The sequence below is a fragment of the Schistocerca nitens genome, chromosome 6, assembly GCF_023898315.1.
Source record: "Schistocerca nitens isolate TAMUIC-IGC-003100 chromosome 6, iqSchNite1.1, whole genome shotgun sequence".
Classification (NCBI taxonomy): domain Eukaryota; kingdom Metazoa; phylum Arthropoda; class Insecta; order Orthoptera; family Acrididae; genus Schistocerca; species Schistocerca nitens.
In genome coordinates, this window is record NC_064619.1 from 369,408,261 (window position 1) to 369,432,557 (window position 24,297).

The window sequence follows — 24,297 nt, forward strand, 5'->3', positions numbered from 1 at the left end:
ATGTATAGCAAATGTGTGATTTTGTGTGGGTATGTTCCATTAATATTGTATCCATAATTTGTATTATTTAGCATGTTGGATAGTGGGTTCAGAGCAAGGCAGAACCAGAAAGGACTTAATGAGTCTCCTTGGTATATTCCACGCTTAATCTGTATTGGCTGTGATGTGATATTATTTGAATTTGTTTGGGTATTAAGTGTGGTTTTCCAATTTTTCATTACTATGTTTAGGAACTGTATCAATTTAGGATCTACTTTGTATATTTACAATATTTGTAGTAACCATGAGTGGGGTACACTATCAAAAGCTTTTTGGTAATCAATGTATGCGTAGTGTAGCGACCTTTTAGTTTTAGCTTGATATGTCACCTCTGCATCTATTATCAGTTGCTCTTTACATCCTCGTGCTCCTTTGCAACAGCCTTTTTGTTCTTCATTTATAATTTTGTTCTGTGTTGTATGTGTCATTAATTTCTGTTTAATGACTGAAGTTAATATTTTGTATATTGTTGGTAGGCATGTTATGGGGCGATATTTAGCTGGGTTCGCTGTGTCTGCTTGATCTTTAGGTTTCAGATAAGTTATTCCGTGTGTAAGTGTATCAGGGAATGTGTATGGGTCTGCAATGTAACTGTTAAATAATTTAGTTAGATGTGAATGTGTTGAGGTGAACTTCTTTAACCAGAAATTTGCTATTTTATCATTTCCAGGGGCTTTCCAATTGTGAGTAGAATTAATTGCTTGGGTGACTTCATGTTGCAAAATTATCACTTCAGGCATTTGTGGTATCATCTTGTATGTGTCTGTTTCTGCTTGTATCCACCGTGCATGCCTGTTATGTTGTACCGGGTTTGACCATATGTTGCTCCAGAAGTGTTCCATGTCTGTTATGTCTGGTGAATTGTTTATTTTAATGTGTGTGTTATCTATTGTCTGGTAAAATTTCTTTTGGTTTGTGTTGAATGTTTGGTTTTGTTTCCTTCTATTTTCACTTTTTTTGTATCTTCTGAGTCGTTTGGCTAATGCTTGTAATTTCTGCTTCTTTTCGTCTAATTGCTCTGTCGCTTCTTGTTGTGAGATTTTACCTAACCTTTTTCGTTTTTTTTTTCCGAGATTTCATTTCTTATAAATTGTGTTAGCTGTCCGATGTCTCTTCTCAGTTTTTCTATTTTGATCTGTAGCCTGTGTTGCCATGCTGGTTTTGTGGGTTTCTTCTGTGTGTTGGTTGGTTCTGATCTCTGCCTAGTGTGTATATTCAGTGTAGTGAGTGCTCCTATATAAACCAGTAGTTGTAACTCTTCCATAGTTGTGTTTTCATTTATTTTGTTGTGTATGATTGTGTTGATAGTTTTTATTGTTGTTTCGACTTGTGGGTTATTTGGTGGTCTATGCAAGAATGGTCTAACGTCTGTATTTGTGTCTTTGTATTCTATATATGTTAGCTGAAATTTTTCTTCTATATCTAACATCTGTGTCAGTTCGTGTTCTATTTGTGCTTGTTCTGGTGGCTGTCTTAAGATTTCGTTTTCCTCTGATTGTTTAATTGGTGCGTGTTGTTCTTTGTTTGTTTGCTCTGGGATGTTTGAGTCCATTACTGTATTTTCTTCTTCTTCTGATTGCACATTATTTTGTTCCAGTATTTGTTGTACTTGTTGTTTGATGTTTTCTAATTCTGACTGGGGTATTCTGTTATTTTTGATTATTACACGGATCTGATCAGCTAGTCGTTGTTCTGTTAAAAATTTTAATTCTGGGTATCTGGTAATAAATGTTGCGTATACTTGTGATCTGTATCCATTTGTGTTGGTTCCTAGGTTTGTTGCTTGGTAATAACAGAACATGAGGTGTCGATTAACTTCATCTGACCATCTCATCCTCTGTCTTTGTTTTCCTTCTAGGGTGGTTGCAGGAAGCATATCCTGCAAAACACCTCTATTTGGATTTAAATCATTTTCCAGTTGGCTAGCAGTGTCGTTACCATTGTGGGCAGGCATAGGGTTCAAGCGTCGTCCCCGACCATGACGGCGCTTGTCCAAGGCTTCTTTAGTTCTGTCCTGAACCAACTAATCACACTAAAAGGGGGGTTAGCCCTATTAGTGGTTTGTTCTTTTCGTCGCCTTTTACGACTGGCAGAACATACCGGAGGCCTATTCTTTTCCCGGGCCTCCACGGGGATAATTATTATTATTATTATTATTATTATTATTATTATTATTGTCAATCACAAATTATTCATAATGTGAACTTAAGTCCCTGAAAGTGTCAGTTTTCTCACAAATAATGTTTGTTAGTAATATCTCTAATTTATTTGTTACAGATTATTCAGAATATTCCTCTGGCAGCTTATGTTTTCATCCTTCCCTTGTCAATGGCAACTCTGCTCACTTTTATCACTTTCCTGATGTACCTGAGAGGCATTTTGCTGAACAGCTGACTAGAATGGACAGTGTAAGTTTTTTTTAAGTATTCCTATTTTATGAGCTTTATTTCTTAGTGAACAAAGACTTTATGTAGTGCTAACAGATTAGTTTAAGGGTTTAAGTGTCTCTTTCAGATCCTATTTCATAGAAATTGTATTGGTAATGTCTAAATGAGAAAAATATAATGATAAATAATAGACATTTTTAATAAATATCCCAAACCAGAAACTACAAACTCTGCTTATGATACACAGATTGTTATTTTATTAGAAATGGGGAATGGGGACAAAAATAAAGAATAAGGACAAGGCAGCAGTAGTAAGAGGATACTCATTATAAAATTAAATCTTTTGCAATTCAGGACTTATTGTATATATGTATTATCTATTTTGATTCTCATTTAGTCTTGAGTAATTGTGGTGTTCTGTGACAAAGTAGTAACATGTTAGAATTGGATGGACCCATTTTTATAATGAACTACACAGCAATATTTTACGTCACAGAATCCCACAAATGTTTTAGTCTGTTAACAATAAACCATATGCATACGGTTATATGGAATACTAATGTTATGAAGTATGAAATAGATAAAAGGGAGAGAGAGGGATGAGAAATGGATGTAATCTGACAGTTTATGGCACTCCACAGTAACCCTTACAAACTGTTTATGAACTGGACTGGCCAGCCTCTAAATTTTTCATTTTGAATGTAGTAAAAAAGAAAAAGCCTTGGCAGAATACATACAGTGCTATGAGAGAAAGACAATGTGTTATATAGAAGAAACATATAAACAAGAAGTAAATTTTGTAACATTCTTTTTGACCTGCCATTATTAATTAGAGCATACAGTGTGACTTACAAAGATATAAAGCTTGCTACCCTCTTCCTTCATATGAATACATTTGCATATGTCTGGGTGGTACGTTATTATTACTTACATTTAACATTACAATTAAAACAATCAATTTTTGACAATATCATGGAATTAGATAGATAAAAGTCTACTCACCAAGCGGTGGCATGAGAAAACATGCATAAAAGAAGATTATACTTATGCAAGCTTTCAGAGCCAGTGGCTCCTTCTTGTGGCAGAAAGCTTGAAGGGGAAGGAGGAGGGGTGAAGTAAGAGGACTGGAGAGGCTCAAGAAAAGGGGTAGATTTCGGAAAAGTCACCCAGAACTGCGGATCAGGGGGGACTTACCAGACAGGATCATAAGGAAAGACTGACTGTTCAAAAAATGGCTCTGAGCACTATGGGACTTAACTTCTGAGGTCATCAGTCCCCTAAAACTTAGAACTACTTAAACCTAACTAACCTAAGGACATCACACACAGCCATTCCCGAGGCAGGATTCGAACCTGCGACTGTAGCGGTCGCGCGGTTCCAGACTGTAGCGCCTAGAACCACTCTGCCACTCCGGCCGACGACTGATTGTTCAACAATCATCCTTTCCTTCTAATCCCATCCAGTAAATCTCCCCTGACATACAGTTCTGGGTGACTCTTCCAAAATCTACCCTTTTTTCTAAACCTCTCCAGTCCTCCCCTCTTCTTTCCACTTCAACACTTCTGCTGGAAGAAGGAGCCACTGCTGTGACATCTTGCATAAGTATAACCTTCTCTTATGTGTGTGTCTTCCTGCCACCACTTGGTGAGTAAATTTTTCTACACATAACATTGTATTATACACACAATTCCCTACCGTCGTACCAATTGTACTACTAATATCAGTAGCATTATTTGTTAAATTTACACATTAATTGTCTTATATTATATAGGTCTGCATTTTTGGCAATTAATATGATTGTGTTCAGACAATGGGCTAGGTTTTGCTGTTTCATAAACTTATAAGTAGTACACTGAATGAGTCTGCTATTATTTTGTATTTCTCTGAGAATATGAAAAATAGTGTATGGCTCTATGGTAATTTATTGCCATTTTCATTACTTACACAGCTCAGGTATTCTATGAGAGATTACTCTTTCTAGAATCGAGTTTGATTATTTTTCTCTGTTACTGACAAGCTGATTATTTGTGCAAGTGTTTAGATTAGATTTACTTTCATTCCAATTGATCTGCAGTGAAGAGGTCCTTCGTGATGTAGAACATGTCAGAAAAACAAACAAACAAAAAAAAATGTTTTTTATTTATAAGGTAATAAACATATAATAGAACTACTACAATACTTACTTGCAATGAACACTTTACTACACTGAAATAGTGCAGAAGTTAGATTGTACTTTATATATATATATAGACACACACAAAAATCAGTTGGTTCTACTGAGAAATTCATCAATGGAGTAGAACGAGTTGGCCACCAATAAATCCTTTAGGCTTCTCTTAAACTGAATTTAATTGGTTGTTCAGCTTTTCATGGCTGCTGGCAAGTTATTGAAAATGTGTGTTCCTGAATAATGCACATCTTTTTGTACAAGAGTAAGTGACTTTAAATCCTTGTGAAGATTATTCTTATTTCTAGTATTGATTCCATGAATTGAGCTGTTGGTTTGAAGAAGTGGTATATTTTTAATGACAAATTTCACTAAGAAATAAATATATTGGGAAGCAGTAGTTAGTATCCCTAGTTCCCTAAACAGGTCTCTGCTGGATGTTCTTGGTTTCACACTACATATAACTTTAATTGCACGTTTTTGTGCCCAGAAAAATTTAGCTAGGTTTGATGAATTACCCCAAAAAATAATTCCATATAACATAATGGTGTGAAAGTAAGCATAGTATGCCAGCTTTTTCATTTTTATATCCCGTATGTCTGACAGAATTCATATTGCAAATAGAAATATGTTAAGATGCTTCAGCAGTTCTGTGGTGTGCTCCTCCCAATTGAATTTATTATCATGCTGAAATCCCAAGAATTTAACACTGTCAACTACTTCTATCTGCTTGTTATCATATGTTATGCATTTACTCTTGGGACACCCATTACAAGTTCTGAATGGCATGTAGTGTGTGTTTTTTTTTTTTCAAATTTTAGTGACAAAGAACTGGTTAGGAATCAGAGATTAATGTCCACAAATATGTTATCATCCGATCTTTCTAAGACTATACTCGATTTGCTATTTATTGCATTGTTGGTATCATCAGCAAACAAAACAAACTTAGCATCTGGTAATGTTACTGATGAAAGGTCATTGTTATACACAAGAAAAGGTAAGGGCCCTAAGATGGAACCTTGTGGGACCCCACGTGTAATTAGTTCCCAGTTGGATGATGCCTGATAGCTTAATATGTGTCTCTTTCCTAGTAACACCCTTTGTTTCCTGCCAGAGATATAAGATTTGAACCATTTTGCAGCATGTCTTGTTACACCATAATATTCTAATTACTTAAAAGTAGATCGCAAAACATACCAGTTGCAGGCAATTTTTTAAGCACATTTTCACTGTAAGTGTAGAAAGCCTTCTCAATATCAGAACCCTTTAGAAATCTGAACAGCGACTTTGACAGTATGTTATTTGTGATAAGATGGTTATAAAGCCGATTGTACCTTTCCTAAAATGTTTGAGAATGCTGGCAAAAAAGAAATTGGATGGAAATTTGATGCTCTTTCTTTATCTATCTTCTTAAACAGTGGCTTAACTTCAGCATATTTCAACCATTCAGGAAATATCCCACTGACAGACGACTGGTTACACAGATAGCTTAATATGTTACTTAACTCAGAATCACATTCTTTAATTAACTTTGTTGATATTTCATCATATCCACTAGATGTTTTTGATTTCAAAGATTTTATAATGGATGCTACTACTGCTGGGGTAGTGAGGGTCAAATTCATATTATGGAAGTTACTTGAAATGTTTGGTCTGAGGTACCCCATGACAGCATCAACAGGACCTGACAACACCATCTTTTCAGTAACAGCTATAAAATGTTTGTTAAAAAGTTCTGCTGCACTATACGCATCTGTCACCAATGTATCATTTACTCTTAATGCTATTTGCCCCTCTTCATGTCTAGTTCTACTGGTCTCATCCTTCACTGTATCCCTTATTGTCTTTATTTTGTTATCTGATATGACTATCTTTTCCTTGTAATATATTTGCTTTGATGTCCATATTACAGTCTTTAATGTTTTGCAGTATTTCTTGTAATGTGCTATAGCCTCAACATCAGAACTGTTTCGGATTGACAGATACAGTTTTCTTTTTGTTTTATGAGATACCTTGATTCCTTGAGTAATCCATGGCTTCTTTGTAGACTTCGCTCTAACCCTGGTTAGTTTTGAGGGAAAACGGTATTCAAACGAGGTAAGTACTCTATTAGCAAAAGTGTTATATTTTTCATTCATGCCATGAGCACTGTAAACATCTCTCCAGTGAATGTCTCTGAGGAGTGTCCTAAAAAAACAAATTCTTGTCTTATTGATTAGCCTCTTGAGTTCTGATGTAACAGATTTTATTGTCATGGTCTGAGAAGCCATTGACTATTGGTTTCGTAATATAATTTTGTTCATTGGACTTTCCTATAAAGATATTATCAATGGCTGTTTGTGAGCAATTGGCATCCCTAGTTGGAAACTTTACAGTGGGAATTAAGTTGAATGATAGTGTTACTAACTCAAATAAGTTCTTATTGGGGAGTCTTTAAGGAAATCTACATTGAAGTCACCAGCAACCACTATTTCTTTGTTTCTGGTTGTTAAATGGGCCAGTACAGCTTCAAGGTGGTTTATGAACACATTAAAGTTACTTGCAGGTGCTTGATATACACTTAATATTATGAAGGATTTTTTGTGAAATTCTACTTCTGTTGCACATCCTTCCATATGCTGTTCTAGGCAAAATTTATGAATGTCTATATTCTTAAATTTATGACCGTTCCTGATGAATGGGGCAACTCCTCCTTTCTCCATTTCTGCTCTACAAAAGTGAGATGCTAACCTAAAGCCTGTGACACTTCAGTTCTATACTAATGGTGTTCAGAGAGGCAGATTACGTCAACTGGGTTTGATGACTCTAATTCATCTATGCAGATAATTAATTCATTAATTTTATTTCTCAGTTCTTGAATATTGTGATGCAATAAAGATAGCTGACATTTCACATTGACCAAGTTAAAATTGGGTGGAGTTGAAGTTTCTGCTGATTGTTGAAAATTCTTAACCAACAGCTGTTTATGCTGATGTAATAAGCTAGAATTATGTTTATTGGTTTTTTTTCTCAGACTAAAGGTTTGTCTCAATCCTAACCTCTCTTGGTTTCTTTCTGTCCTCCCCACCCTAAAAAATGGTCTTCTCTTAACCCCTATAACCAGCGGAATTTTATCACTCATGACAGTGCCTCCTCCCTTTAACTTTCGTGCTATTTTCCCAGCCATTTTACCCTTTCCTTTCCTGTTGAGGTGATGAAGGCCATGCCTAGTATAATGCCACCTATTGAGAGAATCAACAGGAATCACACCAATGTGTGACCCCGCACCCAGACATAAGCAGCCGTCATTAAAGAACAACAGGCAGAAAGTGAAATAAACAGTGAAGAGTAGGATAACTCCTACATTTGGGTGAAGATAGAGACAAAGAATAGGCGTAACAAAAAAAAGTTCTTTGCTCTGAAAAGATTTTTTCTGCCAGGCTTAACAAGATAATTAGTTGCTTAATTTTTTTAGAATGGCAATTACAGTAATTAATTATTTGTTTTAGTGGTACTTTCATATTTAAAATGAAAATAAAATCAAGGGTCTCTAACCAGGTACTGCAGACATCATTTCCTTTTCAAATATTTCTCCAATTGTGTAACATTCTGGAGGCAGAGGAAGCTTAAATTGTCTCCATGCTTTGTTGAGAAGTGTGTCCTTGAGTTGTTATAACTTTGTATAGATATACACAGACAATGTAACAAAAGTTCCAACACTTTTAATAAACAGTTTGAAATTTGTACAAAATTTTCTCGGTATTCTTACCATGCCAGATTAGAATGAAAGCTTGCATTTTCCGAGATAATATCCAATGAATTCATTGGGAATGAACATCTTAATTGAGGCTGTGATGGCTTTAACAGCTCAAAATTTATTGACCTATGCCATCTAATTTGACAAGGAAAAATACTGTGAATATTTGATACATAGGTGGTGTTGCGAGAAACTTTGTTCATAATGCAAAACCTAACAGTAGGAATTGTGTCAAATTTGAAGATAGGCTTATCTCAATATAGATATATAAAGGATGAATATATGTTTTACATCACTTTAATAATAAATCTTACAAATTTTAGCAAAAGGAGGTTAATATGAAATACCCATTGTTGTTCATTCAAATATGTTGTTATGAGACTTGCTTAATGTGATTGAATTCCACAGAGAGTACTGAAGGAGCAGTGGCTCTGTTTTTGAAAGATATGACATTAACAGTATGGAATGTGCTTTTGTAATTGCATACTCCACAATACTGCTGTTGGATAGTGCCACTGGCAGACGGTGACACAGTACAGCCTGATCGAAAAGTTATTTGTATTCTTAGATAGCATAAGCTGACTCTAACTGGAAGTCATAAACTTTCTGGACAATATGGTTGGATAGTTAATTGCTTGTACGACTTTCTGATGAACTGATGACATTGAGATGCCACTGATTACTTCCTTGTGTACTAAAGTGCCATTTGAGTTCTATGATTGTGTAATGGTGTATGAGAAATACGATTAAATTGTGAAATAATGCTGATTTATACCTAATTTTTATTGTTTCTAGGTAAAAACATAAATAGGAAGCATTATAGCTCTTTTCATGAATGTGGGATTTTTTAAAAAAATAATGTGGGGCTTTTAAAACTAATGTAATGTATGTTTCAGGTAAAAATTCATTTTATATCTCTCAACAGATATAAAAATAGATGTCTATTAAAATAAACCATTTCATTTAAAACAGGAGCTGTTCAAAAAACTTGTTCCTCACCAATGTCTTGGTGCCATTTGGTCACGACGTGACAAGAACAGAAGCCATGAAGCTGCAACAGTGCTGGCCACTGTAAATCAGTTCAATGCTGTTTCATTCCGTGTCATCAGTACAGTCCTTATGGATCCTGACATCCGACCAAGTGAAAGGGCAAAGGTGATAACAACATGGATAGACATTGCTCAGGTACGTATAACTGTAGATGTTAAGAGAATATAGCCAGTAACTTATCCTGAATTTAGCTCGATACAAATAAAATATCAGCCTAACACCAGAATGTCTGTTGCTAATCCACTTATATACCGAACAGGTGCAGGATAGGATGAGGGAGTGGGAACCCAGTAATGGTAGCTGCAAATGATAATAGGAGAATTAAACAGGTAAAAAGCATGGTATATTTAAATATAAAAGATACAAGGGGAATGCCTACGGAAGACAAACGTGGCACCAGCTACTCATAAAAGCTATCGCGGCTAAGTCAAGACAGATCAATATCTGGAATGTTAGGAGTGTGAAGGAAGGTGTGTGTTGTCAGGTCAGAGACTGAGGGCAGAGAGAGGAATTCCTGCTGGAACTGGCACTGTGCCCACATTGCTCAGAACCTCATGTGACTGTCTTTCCATCCTTCCTGTTGCCTGTTACAGGCAGTGCTTGTAAAGTGTGCTTCGCCAGAAACCTCTAACCAGTGGGAGCTATTCTCGACCTGCAATGTAGGCCAGGTTTGGCGCAAAAGTCATGGGAACAGTCTTGCATATGATCAGCAACTCGGAGTGCAAAAGAATGACAATTTGAGAACTCAGAATATCTAATCAAACATTCATTAATTCCATCAAGCAGGTGGCCACCTGAACAACCCTCTGCCTTACCACGGGAGTGGCAACTCACAAGTTTACAATATTTTGTCAGATGCTTTTTGGAAAAATGGGTTGCCTGATTGTTAGACTTACTGGCTACAGGAGGGTGAGTATTAAACAATCTGAAATTTGTTGGTATTGGGACTTAACTTCACAAAAATGTATAATTGGACACTCTAGCAGGCATAACTGACGATGGGGCCGGAGGTTGCGCAACCTGTCTGTGGAGACAAGGCTTCAAAGACCAAAGGAGTGGTGCGGCAGTGCAGTGGGGTGTAGCAGTGAGGCAACTGTGCTAAAGATGGATGTTGTGTTGCCCACTTGGTAGCACGTGCATCAGGAATTGGTGGTACAGATCTTCTACACTCTGTCCAGTGGGCATTAGAGGGTGCTATAAGGGCTGCATCATTCAATGAAAGGGGTATAATTTGGAAGGGCTCTATTCATTAATGATTAACATCTCATTTAATCCAGAAGTGCATAACTTTTCAAAGTAAGTTTCATCAAAATTCTAGTAAAAAAATCAGTGAAAAAAGTGAAGGGGATTATTGTTGATACTGAAGTTATGTTGGAGATCATTACAAAATAGGAGAGGAGCAATGTGGTAGCCTTCAAATATGCATAATCTTAATTTGGGGTCATACCAAATGTAGATCCATATTTTGTCATTTATAAAACACAAGAACTATGTATAACGGTCTTGGAGTTGTCAATGAAAATATAGAACTTTCACAGTTATTACGCTGATTTTAACAGATAGATTTAAGAGGATGTGTTGATCATCAGGCATTAACTAATTTATAATCAGGTAACTCAAACAAAATATTAAACTAGCTGCAAATACTGTCAAGATACCGCTGAAGGCAGTATACTCTAAAACTACATTCTATTTTCTACTTTTCAAGCAGGATAGTTGCTCCTTAACAAATTGATACAAATCAAATGACTACTACTCCTTTATGTGAAGTGGGGTAGTCAGTTGACAAATTGAGATTAAAACTGACTGTACTAGTACACTTAAATAGTGATACCTATCAAAATTTGATAAAAGCGAACTTGGGTAACAGGTGGACAAAATGGTTCATGATTAAATCTAAGGAAACATTCCACTTGGGAAAAATATATCTAAAAACAAAGATGTATCTAAAAACAAAGATGATGTGACTTACCGAACGAAAGTGCTGGCAGGTCGACAGACACACAAACAAACACAAACATACACACGAAATTCAAGCTTTTGCAACAAACTGTTGCTTCATCGGGAAAGAGGAAAGGAGAGGGAAAGGTGAAAGGATGTGGGTTTTGAGGGAGAGGATAAGGAGTCATTCCAATCCCGGGAGCGGAAAACACACACACACACACACACACACACACACACACACACACACACACACACACACACACACACACACACACACACACACACACACATATGTAAAGGCAAAGAGTTTGGGCAGAGATGTCAGTCGTGCCTTCATATGTCTGTTTGTGTCTTTATATGTGCGGATGGTCAAGGCATCAGATGTGTGCAACATCGCTTGTCAGAGCTCCTCCATTGAGGGCTGTGGTAGATCATTATTTACCATTTTGATGGTAATGTCATCAGGGCTGAAGTTGCTAAGATTGAGCCTAATGATGACAGGGAGGGCTGTGTTGGGATTGGCCGTCCATGCTCTGGGTAGTGGTTGGTAGTTGTTGGTGCTGCTCATTGCATTTGAGGTGGTGGTGTTCTGGAGAACCAATGTTGGTTTCAGGCAGTTAATCAAAACTTGGTTTGTCATCAGTCAGACTGTCAGGCACATGAATGCCTCTTATAAGATCTTTGAAGGATCCTGTGTACAGTGGCTGTAGTGCTGTTCAGACCATGTCATCCTGTAGTGATGTCCTCACAGTTGGAGAGTGCTGTACATATGAAGACCTTGGGTACTGAGTGCAGAGTGGGAGGTGGCACGTGAATATGTCTAATGTAGCTTTTCATTCATTGAACTAGTGCCAGGAGGCTCGTACACTCGGGGTCCTGCGTGGATAGAACAAAATCAGCAGGAAGCACCAGTGATCTCCCATATAGTATTTCATCAAGAGACACTTACAGATCATCCTTATAGGTGGTATACCGAGTAGTACCTATGGCACAGCTTAGGCCCACAATCCACCATGGCACCTAAGGGTGGCTTTGAAAGCCATGTGCCACTGTTTGACTAACCTGTTACTCTGGAGGTCATAGGCTATAGTGTGGTTATGTTTGACTCCACAGAGGTTGCAAGGGTGTCGGAGAGTGCCAACCTGAACTGGCAGTCTTAATTGGTAATTATCCAACCTGGCTTGCTGAAATGTGCTGTCCATGTTGAAACAGGTTTTTTGGAGTTTCAAATCAACCTAATTGTGGCTGTGCATGTCTTTTTACTTAACGGCTTTGGTACAGTCTGCATGCCTGTGCCCAGGCACCACAGTCCTGCTTGATGCTGGACAACACAAAGCATTCCATATTGAGGCAGACTGGTTCTGATGCCTGGGTGGAACAGGATGTTGAGTTGGTCAAATATTGCACTTTATATTCTTTGTGCCACTAACAGCCAAATCCTGTTAAGAGACACATCAGTGTTTCTGTCTCTGGGACAATGCATTGTCTGATTCATAGTTTGGTATTGTGGTTGCACATAAACTCTGCAATTAAAGTGTCACTGTGCTGGTCATTGGCTAGTTTCTCACAGTGGAATTGGAGGGAAATGACTCTGGCTTGTGATGAGGTTATCATCTCTTTGCCAGTGTCATTCAAGTTAGATTCTAAAAGTTTCCAGCCTGACTGCATTTTTAAAGTTGTAAAAATAAAACAATGGTGCTGTTTTTCAATGAAGTCACCCTTTATTTCAATACGCTTTTGACATGTGTGACTTAAAAACTCTATAACTTTGAAAAAGTAATCTAGTTCTTTATTGGCAAAATGTCCTATTACAGCACCTTTCACTTCACCATCATTGCCAAATTTCCTTTCTTGAAGATCTTTCTTAAATTTGAAGTAGAGATAGATCTGGATTATGGGTGAGTGGTCAATCTTCAGAAGCCACATTCCTGTACTGCAGCCTTCAGAATTGCTGCCGTGTGCACTGGTGCATTGTTGTAGAAAAGACAATCGCCATGTGACAACCTTTCTCCCCTCTTTAGTTTAATGGAGTCATGCAATTTGCGCATAAGTGAAGCATAGCATTGTGCGTACACATTGGTATTCCTTTATTTGAAAACAACTGAGAGAATTTCTCTGGAATCCCAGAAGATTGTTGCCATGACCTCATTTGTGGACCGAGTGATCTTTGCCTTTCATGATGGAGCTTCACATGGTTTACACCATACAAGAGAGTCTCTTTTGGACACAGGATCATAATAAAGAACCATATTTTCATCCCCTGTAATAATGGACTCCAGTACTTCTTTCTGGTTGCCACAGCACAACTCCAAGAACTTGGTGCAACAAGTCACACACTGCTCCTTCTGCACTGCAACTAGAAGTCTGGGCACTCGTCTTGCACTAACCTTTTTCATGTGCAAATGATCATGCATGATTTGGAAACTGGCTGTTTTAGATACCCCTAACCTTCCTGCAATTTCCTTGCATTTCAGCAGCCTGTTACTCAGCGCTACACATTCAACAACTATCAGTCACCAACTCAACAAGTCTACCAACACATGGATCATCAGTAATGCTCTCTCTACTTAGACAAAACTGTTGAGACCATTCCTTCACTGTGGAGTATGAAGGGGAAGCATCACCATAAACACCATCTACACAGATTTTGATTTCAGCTGGTGTAAGCACTTCTTTTGTCAGGAACTTTATAACTGTATGATACTCTATTTTATCCATTGCAACACCGCAGTGTGCAACATCTTACTCAAACGAGTATCACCATTCGACTGAGGCTAGCAGTGAGCTGCAATTCATGTGCGCATCTACTAACAGATGTCACAAGTGCCCCTCCTAGCATTTTAACCTTCACACTCATAGCAAGGTCAGACCAGAAACTTATGGTACCTACCTCATGTACCTGTAGTGTACTGGGCAATAAGGTCCAGTTGTCAGTAGTGTCAGGGACTGAAGTCTTTAAACAGATGCCTTATGGCAATGACAATTGATTTATGATCTGCAAACACTATAGCATGAAGCTCTTTGATATCTTCAGGGAAGTATGTCACTGCTTCGTAAACAGTAAGGAATTTTTGGTTAAAGGCCAACCATTTGGTTTAAGAAGATGTAAGTTTCTGTGAGGAGAATTGGAGGGTATGCACTTCTCCAGCCAATACTTGTTGCAGAACAGTGCAAACCATGGTGTCATTCACATGCATAGTAACTGTGAGCTGTGTGTCTGGAAGGGGGTGGGCCAGCGTGATTGCGAGTACGAGGCACCATTAGTGAGTTTGAAAGCATCATTCATCTCTGCAGTCCACTCAATCTTCTTTTCCTCTTGCTTGTTATATCCTGGTGGAGCATCAGTGAAAGGTGCTTATAAAGCCAGAGCTTGTGGCAGATGCCACCAATAAATGTTGAAAATTCCTAAGAATTAATGGAGCTCATGATAGTTCTGGAGGAGATGAAGTTGTCTGATGATCTCGGCTTGGTCAGAGGTTGGTCTGATCCCCGCCGTGCACCTGAGGAAGGTAGTGTCTCCTTTCCATAATTGAGATTTGTCCTCATTGTTCACCATACCTCTGTTATTTAGGGCAGTGCAGTCAAGTACATGGTGTTGATCTTGGGCTTTGGGAACAGCCAAAAAACTGTGACTATCATCAAAATAGGAGTAGCAGAAACTGAAATGAAAAAATATCCCAACAATGAAGTGCTGCATTCTTCAACCCGTATGGCATAAAAGGATGTTCAAAGAGATCGAAGGCATGTTAATCATAGTTTTTGTTATATTGTATTTGTGCATTGGGATTATAGGTACTCTATTTTACAATCAGTGACAGAATATAGCTATGCCTGCTAATGATTGTGTGCTGGGTGGCTGCCATGCACCGTACGAGTGCTGAGAACTCTGTAGACACCAATCTCTCATAGTTTCATCTTTTTTCTGTACTAATTTGATCGATGACACCCATGGGCTGTTGGATGGATGAACTATGCCTACCTGTAACAATTTTTCAGTCACCACCTTAGCCCTGTGTAAGTTAGCAGGGGCCAGTTAGTGCACCTTTTGACATACTGACGGTGAAGCAGTTGTTAAGATAGGATACATTGTGCCATTATGTATCACACAACCTTGCACCTTTGTGCAAGGGTGAGCAGAGAGGGTGGTGATACCTATGTCTGAGATGCTGCATGTTCAGGCAGAGTGCAGTGTGCTAACCTTTGTATTGCAATGCACACTCAGAGTATTTGGCTGTACAGGTGCTGGTAGTGAGGTCAGACGGGTGTGGTCAGCTGGTGAGGGTAAGGCTGTGTTCACTTCCTTGCACTCATCACAGTGGCAGGTGCATGAGATGACCCAAAGGTGTGCTAGTGTACAAAGCACATTCTCAGCATGGAGCACATCAGAAGCTGTGCGACAGTTGCTGTAATGCCGATGTGCTGATAGCAGATTTACTGGCTTTGCAACACACACCCTAAGTGTGTCAACATGTGCAAAATTGTCATTCTGCTGCCTAGATGGGCAGTGTGTTGTGTTGGAGTGAGGTTGTCAGGCTGAGTAACTGTGGGATGCAGCAGCCTGTATTGTAGTGCATGAACAAAGCACGTTGTATGTCCAGAGAGAGATGGAAGTGATCGAGAAAGTTGATTCCCACTACTGTTTTTATGACATAAATGGTCCATGTGAGTTGGTGATAAGGTGACAGCTGTAAGGTGCTTGTGGTAGATCCATGCACTGTGATCTTCGAATTTTTAGCCACATGAAGTTGTTGCGCTGACACTTTGACAAATGTTTATGTGGTCTCCATTGGTATTGAGGTAATGTTGGATTGGAGACACACTGTCAGCCTCCAAAGTGTGCAGTCAGGTGGTTGTGTTGTCTGTTCGAGCCACCCATAGTGACTGTTGATGACTTGAAGTTTCTGCACAAGCCAATGCATCTATGGCAGCAAGTGTCTGAAGTTTAGGAATCTGCAGGGAGAACAGCAGTTATGTGCAGTGTCACATAAATGGGTGTGATGCAAGCAGGGTTGTGCCCTTGAGGCGACGACAGTAGTCGGCATAGTGTTGTCCACTGTGGGGGTGGTACCATGTGCACCTGCCAACTGAGGCCCAGATTTGCGGCAGTGACGTCACTGTCGGTCATCTTCGGCTCTGCTTGAGGTGCTCTAGAGTGGGGGTCACGTGGCTGAGTGGTTACATATTGTGATGGTACTGTGTCTTTGTAATTTATTTGTTGCCTGTGTTGTTGTACTAATAACTGTTAGCCCAGGGGTTCAATTTTGTGTGGCATCATTGCCAGTAATTGTTGTTGTGGAAGTTTAATGACCCAGAGCACCAAAGGGCAGCATGTGACATGAGGTTAATGTCCAGAGTAGATAAGAGTCATTACCAAAACTGGGGCAGCATTCTATCATTGAAATGTTTGTCATCAACAGCCTGTTTTAATTGTTGCTCGGGTGTCCAAGAAAGCCATTGTAGCAGTGCAGATTTGGCTTCATCATAATTGTTGTGGGTAAGTGGAGTTACAGTGACATCACTGATTAATTAGGTGTGTCCTGCTAGATGACAAATCAGGGTGACAAATTGGGTGGCAAATCATGGAACATCTTGTTCAGGTTGGAACAGTGGCAGTGTAGGCTGGTAGCAGAACCTATGAGATGAATAGTGGCTGGCTGTGATGCGGCTTGATTATGGTTGGCCAAGCCGATGTTGGTGATGAGAGAACTTACTGAACCTGCTGCATGGTAAGAAACGTGACTTCTGGTTCACTGTAGTCCCCAACTGCCTATGTAGGTATGTGTGATACGGGTGGATGTCGTCACATTCATGGTGTGGGCATAGCGTTTTATCACAGGTTGATGATCCACAGAATGATTGCACTGAACGCATGCCTCACACCCAATAATTCATCTAGATCTACGTACATATTCTGCAAGCCACTGTACGTTGCGTGGCGGAGGGTACCCTGTATCACTACTAGTCATTTCCTTTCTGGTTCCACTTGCAAGCAGAATGAGGGGAAAAATGACAATCTATATGCCCCCATATGAGCCCTAATTTCTCTTGTCTTTGTCATCCATGTGCAAAATGTACATTTGTGGCAGTGGAATCATTTTACAGTCAACTTCAAATGCTGGTTCTCAAATTTTGTCAGTGTGTTCCTCAAAACCCATTTGAGTTCTTGAGGCATCTCCAAGATACTTACGTATTGTCCAAACTTATTGGTAACAAATCTATCAGTCTGTCTTTGAATTGCTTCGATTTCTTCATTCAGTTTGATCTAGTGCAGATCCCAAATACTCAAGCAGTACTCAAGTATAGGTTGCACTAGTGTCCTATATGAGGGTTTTCTTTACAGATCAACCAAACTTCCAAACATTCTCCTAATAAACTGATGTGAACCATTTTCTTTCCCTACTACAATCCTTAACATGCTCATTCCATTTCATATCACTTGCAGTGTTATACCCAGTCACGTCATTATAAATGACGTGACCTTATCAAGCAGACCACTACTGATGCTGTATTTTAACATTGTGGGTTTGTTTTTCCTACTCATCTGCATTAACTTTAATTTTTCTACATTTAGAGGTAGCTACCACTCATTGCAACAACTAGAAATATTTTTATAAGTTGTCTTGTGTTCTCTTACAGTCACTCAATCATGACACCTTCCTGTACGCCACAGCATCATCAGCAAGCTGCTGCAGACTGCTGCTTGTCCTATCCACCAGATCATTTATGTATACAGAAAATAAACAGCTGTTCTCTGAGGCTTCTCTGGGGCACTTCTGATGATACCCTTGTCTCTGATGAACACTCGCTGTTAAGGACAACGTACTGTGTTCTAGTACTTCAGAAGTCTTTGAACCACTCACATGCTGGGGAACCTATTCCATATGCTTGTACCAGATTTGATGCAAAGTTCTGTGAAGCTGGTAGAGCTGTATTTACAATAAAAGTTAGCTGCATTGTTAATGTACATTAAGATAGTTCTTACAAACACTTGCAAGACATGTTTCGCAGTTGACACAGTGCCACTACTATGGAAGTATTCCTTACAGGGCAACAAGGAATGTCCCAATAATGGAGTCAGTGATTAATTGCACATATATTTTATTTATAAAATGCAATACAGTAGCTTGTCCATGATGTACCATAGCTCAAAATGCACTGAAGTCTTTGAATCATCCACATATGTGCTCTTCCTCATTTGCCAGTGATCCATGTCACAGTCAGTATCCCCATAAACTGCTTTCACACTATTTCTCAACATTTCCCCTCTTGAACAGCATGCAGGAAAAATGAACATTTAAATCTTTTCTTGTGAGCTCTGATTAATCAAAATAAGAGTCATGATGGTCACTCCTTACTATATAGATGGCCATCAATAGAATATTTTTGCATTTGCAGGAGATAGATAGTTATTGAAACTTTTTGAAAAGATCTCACATTAACAAAAAAAAAAAAAAAAAAAAAAAAAAAAAAAAAAAAAAACCACCCTTGTTTTAAAGGTTGAGACCCCAACTCATGTATCATATCCTTGACACTCTAACCCATGTTTCATGAGAGTACAAAATGACATGCCCTTCTTTGAAATTTTTCAATGTCCTCCGTCAATCCAATCTGTTAAGCATCCTACACTGCACAGCAGTACTCTAGCTGATGATAGACAAGCATTGTGTAGGCATCTCTTTAGTAGCTCTGTTGCAACTTGTTAGTGCTTTGCCAATATCTCTGGTTCACTCTCCCTTCAATATTATCTATGTGATTTTACCTATTTAAGTTGGTCATAATTGTAAGTCCTGGGTATGTAGTTGAATTGGCAGCCTTCAGCTGAATTGGCAACCTTCAGCTGAATTGGCAACCTTCACTTTTGTGAAATTTATTGTATAACTGGAATTTAACAGATTCCTTTTAGCACTCATGTGGATGACCTCACACTTTTAATTATTTATGGTCAACTGCCACACTTTGCACCATACAGATGTCTTGTCTAATTTATTTTTCAATTGGTATTTATCTTCTGATGACTTTATTAGACATAAATGACAGCCTTATCTGCAATCAATCTAAAAGGGCTGTCCAGATTGTCACCTAAATCATTTATGTAGACGAAGACCAGTAGAGGGCTCATAACATTTCCACGTAGAATGTCAGATATCACTTCTGTTTCACTCAATAATCTTCCATCAGGTACTGCAAAATGTGACCTTTCTTACAGGAAATCAGAAATACAGTTGCACAACTGGGATGATACTCCATAGGCATACAATTCGAACAGATGTGACAGATGCGGCTTATAGATCACAGGATAAGATAAAAGTAGTAGTAGTAGTAGTAGTAGTAGTAGTAGTAGTAGTTTTTTTAAAAAAAGAAAGAGTTGGGATATATCACTGGAGGATAACACATCAAAACATCTTTAATGTGCCACATTGCTGCCTCGCATTACACAATCCACTAAAAAGGTACTCCTTTTTTCAGTACCTTGGTCATTGGTGTGGTGACAGTAGCATAATCTTTGATGAAGTGTGTGTGTGTGTGTGTGTGTGTGTGTGTGTGTGTGTGTACGAGGGTTGTCCAGTAAATAATGCCCCATATTTTTTTTCTCCGAAATAAAAAATATTAGAAATGTGAAACTTTAGGTGTGAGTTATTTGAAGTTTCCCGCGTGTGTACGCAAAGTTTCAATTTCCTCTGACAGAGAGCGGTGGTGTAGGAATGTTCTAAAATGGCGTCTGCAAGTGACATCCGTCAGAAACAACGTGCAGTGATTGAATTTCTCGTAGCAGAGGAAGAAACCGTGGGCAATATCCATAAACGCTTGTGCAACGTCTACGGAACATCTGCAGTCGATAGGAGTACTGTTGGTCGCTGGGCACAGAGGGTGAAAGCATCAGAGGGCGGTGCTGCGGAGCTCCGAGATTTGCCGCGGTCGGGAAGGCCTCCCACGGCTGTCACGCCTGACATGTTGCAGCGGGCTGATGTTCTCATTCGACGGGATCGACGCATTACGACTCGACAATTGGCACTGGAGTTGTCAGTAAGCAAAGGAAGTGTGGATGTGATTATCAATCAGCTTGGATACTCAAAAGTGTGTGCAAGATGGGTTCCTCGGTGTCTTACTGTCGATCACAAATCCCAAAGAAAAGACGTTTCTTTCGATTTGTTGCGACGCTTTCACGTTGACGGGGAGGCCTTTTTGTCACGGATTGTGACAGGTGATGAAACTTGGGTGCATCATTTTGAGCCCGAAACAAAAAGACAATCGATGGAATGGCGTCATGCTTATTCTCCACAGAAGAAAAAATTCAAAACAGGTCCTTCAGCCGGAAAAGTCATGATGACTGTGTTTTGGGATTGCGAGGGCGTAATTCTCATTGATGTGATGCCAAAAGGCAGTACCATTAATTCAGAGGCTTATGACAAACTTAAGCAGCGCTTCCGGCGCCTTGGGCGTCATGTTAACCCACAGGATGTTTTGATTCAGATGATAACGCTCGTCCTCACACAAGTTTGAGGACTTGTGAACACATCGCGAAACTGGGTTGGATAGTGTTACCCCATCCGCCCTACAGCCCCGATTTGGCTCCTTCAGACTTTCACTTGTTTGGGCCAATGAAGAATTTCATTCGTGGAAGACGTTTTGCCGATGACGAAGAAGTGATTCACGAAGTGACAACCTGGCTCTGTAGGCAGAGTAAAGATTTTTACCGGCAGGGAATACAAGCTCTTGTGTCTCGCTGGAAAAAGGCCGTCGAACTTGAAGGAGATTATGTGGAAAAATAAAGCAAGTAGACAAAACATCAGTCTTTCACATATGTAAATTTGATTGTTGTGGAATAAATACTTCTGGAGAAAAAAAATATGGGGCATTATTTACTGGGCAACCCTCGTATGTATATATGTCTAAAAACAAAGATGATGTGACTTACCGAACGAAAGCGCTGGCAGGTCGATAGACACACAAACAAACACAAACACAAACACACACACAAAATTCAAGCTTTCGCAACAAACCGTTGCCTCATCAGGAAAGAGGGAAGGAGAGGGAAAGACGAAAGGATGTGGGTTTTAAGGGAGAGGGTAAGGAGTCATTCCAATCCCGGGAGCGGAAAGACTTACCTTAGGGGGAAAAAAGGACGGGTTTACACTCGCGCACACGCCCACACACACACACACACACACACACACACACACACACACACACACACACATATATACAGACACAAGCAGACATCTCACAAGCAGACATATTTAAAGACAAAGAGAAAGAGAAAGAGTTTGCTTGTGAGATGTCTGCTTGTGTCTGTATATGTGTGGATGGATATGTGTGCGTGTGCGCGAGTGTAAACCCGTCCTTTTTTCCCCCTAAGGTAAGTCTTTCCACTCCTGGGATTGGACTGACTCCTTACCCTCTCCCTTAAAACCCACATCCTTTCGTCTTTCCCTCTCCTTCCCTCTTTCCTGATGAGGCAACAGTTTGTTGCGAAAGCTTGAATTTTGTGTGTGTTTGTGTTTGTTTGTGTGTCTATCGACCTGCCAGCGCTTTCGTTCGGTAAGTCACATCATCTTTGTTTTTAGATATATTTTTCCCATGTGGAATGTTTCCCGAGAGGGGGAGAGAGAGAGAGAGGGAGGGGGGGGGGAGGGAGGGAGAGGGAGAGGGAGAGGGAGAGGGAGAGAGAAATGGATAGTGTTCAGTGCCTTCATATCTATATTTGCATTGCTTTGGGTTTCTCTTATTATTTTTTCTCTGGAAATGACAACCCCATTTGCAGCTTTCCTTTTTCTCTGTTTTTGAAATTCGCTATGCCCTTCATGAATCTAACTTCACTCTGCTTTACACCTACATTCACATTTCGCAGACCATTGTGAAATGCATGGTAGAGGTGTTTCCCATTGCACTACATATTAAGATTCCTTCCCATTCCATTCACATATGGGTTGCTGGAAGAATGATTGATTAAATACCTCTGTATGTACTGTAATTTATCTGATCTTTTTTTCATAGTGGCTACAGGAGTAATACATAGGAGTTGTAATTTACTCTTAGATTCCTCACTTAATACTGGTTCTTAAAACCGTGTAATTAGTCTTTAACATGATAGTTGTTGCCCATTTTCAAGCATTTTACTGTTAAGTAAGGTTTTTCAGTATTTCTGTTAGTCAAACTTGTGACCATTTGTGATCCTCCTCTTTGTATATATTCAAATCAACTGTTGGTCTAGTTGGTGTGGGTGTCACATGCTTCTAAGATATGGCATACACCAATGTTTTTAACCAGTCTACTTCATTCTCCCAGTATTCAATCAAAGAACCTTTGTCTGCCACCTGCTCTGAAATCTACTGAGTCTATGTGATTTTTCCATTCCATATCAGCACAAACTGTTACATCCACGTATTTATGTGAGTTGACTGATTTCAGTTTTGAATAGTTGATATTGTAGTGACAGGAAACAGCCTTTCTCTAGAATGACTTTTCACTCTGCAGCAGAGTGTGCACTGATATGATACTTCCTATCTATTTTTAGAGGAGCACAATTTTTCATTTCTAAAACTTCAGTTACCTTAAATTTTCCAGCTGTGCTCTGTGTTCCCTTTGACATGATTGGAAAATTTCATTGTTTATGTCCCTCTTGTCATGTCATGCTGTGTGTATCTGGAATTGAGGCCATGATTGACTACTCTACTGAAACCCACTTCTGTCATCTGCTGTTTTTGCTCCTGCCTGTTACATCTAGTAAATAGAGGTACTTTTTGTGTATAAGACTGTATACTCTTTTATAGTCACTTTAGTGCACCATGGTGATTCTGTGAATAAGAGTAAGACTATAAATCCAAAGGTGTGGTATATGATCCTAAGTTTGTATTATCTCTTTCAACTGTGGCAATGATTTATTAATGTGAGAAATGTGAAATCCTCCTGTGCTTAAGAGACCATGTTTAAATGTAAGTCCCCCTGTAACTGGACGAGTAAGTCAATTCGGAGAAAGTCAGAGGCATGCCACCTCCAATAGGACCATACCTGACCAATTTTACCTTTGCAACTGTACCTTATAATCATTTTCTCAAATATTTTCTAAGTACAATTAAATTTAACAATAGTATTCCAATTTCAATCAATGTGCACTCTTTTCAATTCCTTATTATAGTTCTGACACATTGTCTTCATATTAATACCAGCTGAATTATCATCAGTGACAAAAGTTCTAAATAAAAATGTTTCCTTTGTTTTCAGGAGTTAAGAATACTGAAAAATTTCTCATCATTAAAAGCAATCATTTCTGGGCTACAGTCAAATCCTGTGTATAGACTGCAGAAATCATGGCAGCTTCTACCCAGGGAAAAGGTATAGTAACTTTAATTATTACTCTGTGTTGTAGCATGTGATTATGTAACTGTATTAGTGTAAAAGAATTAAAGTGCTTTATTGATCAGATTAGTTTACAACAAACATTGACTAGTAAAGCTCTCAAGAAAGATACTGAAGGGAAATGAGATGAGCTAAAACACATATAGTAAGGCCATTCTGAAGTTATTGTAAAAGTAATTCAAGTAACTGTTTTTTCCATACTTACAATTATCATATCGTCTCACATTAGTAGCCCATTGTTATATATAGGAATGCACCATGTAAAACAGATCGATGAAATTCCTGTAACAGAGTTACACTTTTTTTCCAAAAGTTTCTCAAAGATGCTTCACAGGCAATAAAACTTCCAAGAATCTAGAGTGTTTGGTACAGTGTTTTTTCTTTGTGTGTGTGTGTGTGTGTGTGTGTGTTTTAACAATTTGATAAAATGATGTGAGGCTAAGTCTTGGGAAAACCGCTATTTGTTATACTTGTTTTCACACCTCAGTATTATCTCAGCACACTATACTAATCTACAGAGTGACTCTACTATTGTGGGTGATCAAAATATGAAATAAAGTCCAAAGGTTTCAGAAGATCTGACATAGAACTGAAAGCACCATGTAGATTGAGAATGC

General features: G+C 38.9%; 1 protein-coding gene across 1 annotated transcript in view; it reads left to right on the forward strand.

Annotated features, from left to right (window-relative positions):
• The window catches only part of LOC126262711 (ral guanine nucleotide dissociation stimulator-like 1), a 394,400-nt gene that overhangs the window by 331,483 nt on the left and 38,620 nt on the right, over positions 1-24,297 (forward strand). Inside the window, exons 6-8 of the mRNA XM_049959494.1 lie at positions 2,317-2,447; positions 9,302-9,514; positions 23,546-23,656. Coding sequence (XP_049815451.1) covers positions 2,317-2,447; positions 9,302-9,514; positions 23,546-23,656 — 455 coding nt within the window. The remainder of the gene's footprint in view (positions 1-2,316; positions 2,448-9,301; positions 9,515-23,545; positions 23,657-24,297) is intronic.